Source organism: Ichthyophthirius multifiliis (genome assembly GCF_000220395.1).
Source record: "Ichthyophthirius multifiliis unplaced genomic scaffold scaff_1120509249942, whole genome shotgun sequence".
Lineage (NCBI taxonomy): Eukaryota > Ciliophora > Oligohymenophorea > Hymenostomatida > Ichthyophthirius > Ichthyophthirius multifiliis.
The window spans coordinates 300-3939 of NW_004087139.1; the positions used below are offsets into that span (position 1 = coordinate 300).

The window sequence follows — 3640 nt, forward strand, 5'->3', positions numbered from 1 at the left end:
AATTAACTTTTCTTGAATAAAATATGGGCTGTTTATTTTCTATTGAGAATCTTATTTTTTACATAGTCTCTTTGCTATGAATTAGATCTTTATTATTATGTTCTTTTAAAAATTAAGTACTTCCATCAGAATTAGCATGAGTTGACTCATCATTTTATTTAGTTTTTAGTAATTTTTCACATTCTTTTTTAGATATAAATCTTCCTTTTATTCTCACTCTTTAATCAGCGACTCTTTTTCTACAATCGTAAGATATTTTTCTAGTCCAAACCCTTTATTTTTATTTATATTTTTATATCTTAAGCTATCTTTCGACCTTGTTTTATTATAATTGTAAATCGTTTTATTCTATAATAGGTTATAATAAATTTAATTATAAAAGTTAATTCAAGAAATAAAGATTTACTTATTATATTTATTCTTAAGAAATTTATGGATATTATTATTATTATTATTATTATTGCTAAATAAAGACTTAGTTTAGCAATTATTGTAATGGTTATTATAATTCCATCTGATTTTAATTTAATGATAATTATAATAATAATAATTAAATAAGTTAGGGATTGGGTATTATAGGTAATTAATTATTTTCGTTTTTTTCTTAGGTTAACATTATTAATTTTTTTTTTTTTAATTTACAATTTTTTTTTTTTTTTTTTATAAATAAAAATATAATTAATTTGTATGTTTATAAATTATTTTATTTTTGGATATATTTAATTAAATTTGATTAAATAGTAATTTTAATTTATATGTGTTTTTTATATATATTTTTGAGCCTCTATATAATATTTTTTTTTAAAAATTAATTTTAAAATGTTTTTTATATTTTTTATTTTAATATATCACTCATTAAGTCTTTGTTTTTTATAATTTTTCGATTTTTAAAATATTAATAATTAAATTTAGCAAAAGTATCCATTTTTATTATAATAAGAGAAAAAAATATAATTTTATATTAAAAAAATAAAAATTAAAAAATTTATGGTATTAAATGAATAAATAATGTAATTTTAATTTATTTATAAAATAAATGATTAAAAATTATTTTATAAATGATATTTTTATTTATATATCTATTTATTTTATTTTTTTTCTGTTTATGGTAAATATTTATTTTTAAATATATTATAAAAAAATATTTAATTTTTTTCAATAAAATATAATAAATATTTAATATTTTTATATATATATAAATATTAATTTTTAATAAAAATTATTTATTAAAATATAAATTTTATTTATATATTTGTTTATAATTAAAACATTAATAAAAATTAATAATTTATTAAAGATTATATAAATGGGTAATTAATAGTTTGAAGAATAATAAAATTAGAAAAATAATTATAATAATACAAAAGAAAAATTAAATAATTAAGTTTTTTAATAATTCTAAGATTAAAAAAATAGCAATAATTAGCGATTATTAACATATAAGTAATGGATAAATTTACATAATGAAGATATTGATTTAAATTATAGAAAAAAATATATACCTTAAAAAAATGTAACATCTAATGAATAATAAATTTAGCCTAAAATATAGCAATGTTTAAATATAATAAATGAAATTACTTCTGAATAATATATAATCCCCCCAGAAATAAAAAATGATTTATTAAAACATCCATATATAAAACCAGATATTCATAGTAATAAAAATATGTAAAATTATATATAGGATAAAGATTAAATTTAATAATAATAAGAGTTGGAAAGATTAGTATAAAAAAATTAACAATTATAAAATGAAATGAAAATACATTAATATATGAATTTAAACAATCTAGAAGATTAAATTTCGTTATAGATTGAAAAAAAAGCTCCAGGATTAAATAGTAGTTTTTATTTTATAAGTTATTAATATAAAATAAAATAAAATAATATAAAAAAATAAAATAAAATAATATGAAATAAAATAAAATAAAAATTATAATTGTTCATAATATATAATATTTTTTTTATATAAGAACCTCATTTAAATAATATCTTTAAAAGTTAATAATTTAATAAACCTTGGTAAATAGATGAATATTAGTATAAAAATCCTCCAAATATGTTAAAATTAAAATAAAATAATTATTAAAGTTAAGATATAAATATTAAAAATTAAGATGATATGTATTATTCGTATAATTATTATTCTAAAAATAGAAAATCATATAAAAAAAAAATATTTAATGATTAAAAAACTTAAAATACTTACAATACAGAAAAAAAATAGTGTTAATAAAATTCAATAATAAAATCAAATATATGAAAAAATATAAAAAATAAAAATAATTTAATTAAAAAAATAACTTTTATATTAATAAGAAATATTATTCAATTTGAAAAAATATATATATACTTAGGATATATAAATATTAATTTTTTATATTTTTTTAACTTTTTAACCATATTTTAAAATTTGCTTTATTTATCTTCACAAAATATTCATTTAAATGCTTTTTTGCATAATTCTTCATAAGTTAAATTGCAATTTTATTCTGGTTATACTATTAAAAAAAAAAAATATTCAAAACAACATAAGTTATAGTTTAATTTAAATAATATTTTATTATACATTAAATATTTTATATATATATATATTAAAAAAAAACATTGCTTTTCAACATATTCACTAGGATCAATATAATGGCCTCTAGTAGGTGAATAAGCAAATCCATTCTAAAAAAAAACTAATTATTTTATTTTATTTATATATTATTACTGATTCTAATTTTGCTTAATAAATTGTATTTTCTCTAACTAGTTCTTCTTTTCTAACATATTTTTAATCTCTAAATTCATCTTTAACTGTAGAAGTATATCTTAATTAAGGAGGTAAATCATATCCTTTATGTCTTTATTTAGTAATAGATTAATAAGTTATTTTTCCATAAGTTTTTCCAAACATATTTTCACTTTTTATACTTGGGATATAGCCTGCATATCCGGGAATTTGTGATTTTTATGAGTTTATTTGAAGCATATCTTCTGTATATTCAACTGCAGGAATGTGGCTTTTTTGTTTTTGTTTCAATATATTTTTATTTAATTTAATATATACCCTGTATATCCAGGAATAATCCTTTAAGCTCTATGAGATTCGAACATTTTTTATTTAATTTTTTTTTTTTTTTATAGGAATTTAAATAATAATAATATATGTTATTAAAAATGTTTTATTTTTTTTATTTTTTGTAATTTTAAAATAATATTATAAATAAAATAATAATTGTTAGATATTTATAAAATTTTTATCAATATATAAAAAAAAATTAGATAATAATAAATAATATAAAAACGCAAATAATAATATAATTATTTTATTTACTTAAAACAAAAAAATTAATATTATTCATTAAAAAATTAATAAATAATAAAGATCAGAAAAAAATTATATCAAAATTCTAGAATAAATTAATTTTTTTTAATAAATAAAAAGCAATAATTTAATGCAAATTATATTAGATTTACATTATTTAAATTATAAATAAAAAATCATTTATAATTTTAATTTAATGCATAAAAATAAATCTTTAAACATATAATTAAATGCAAAAAGTAGTATCTAAAAAAACTAAATCATATATATATATATATATATATATATATATATATATATATATTATATATATATATTATAATT

The 3640-nt window shown here is 13.6% G+C and overlaps 1 protein-coding gene across 1 annotated transcript, besides 7 other annotated features; it reads right to left on the reverse strand. All coding sequences in view use genetic code 6, as the record gives it.

Annotated features, from left to right (window-relative positions):
- The first annotated feature begins 437 nt into the window (after positions 1–437).
- Positions 438–462: a microsatellite.
- A 677-nt stretch (positions 463–1139) lies between these two features.
- Positions 1140–1211: a microsatellite.
- Positions 1185–1252: a microsatellite.
- A 615-nt stretch (positions 1253–1867) lies between these two features.
- Positions 1868–1933: a microsatellite.
- Positions 1872–1935: a microsatellite.
- A 130-nt stretch (positions 1936–2065) lies between these two features.
- Positions 2066–2119: a microsatellite.
- Positions 2120–2609: 490 nt separating this feature from the next.
- IMG5_043510 (hypothetical protein) lies at positions 2610–3105 on the reverse strand (the record flags this gene model as incomplete). The annotated part of the gene is made up of 3 exons (XM_004037648.1): positions 2610–2676; positions 2720–3011; positions 3059–3105. Coding segments are annotated over 3 exons (406 nt in total), but the record flags the coding sequence as incomplete, so codon positions are not given.
- A 473-nt stretch (positions 3106–3578) lies between these two features.
- Positions 3579–3637: a microsatellite.
- The last annotated feature ends 3 nt before the right edge of the window (positions 3638–3640 follow it).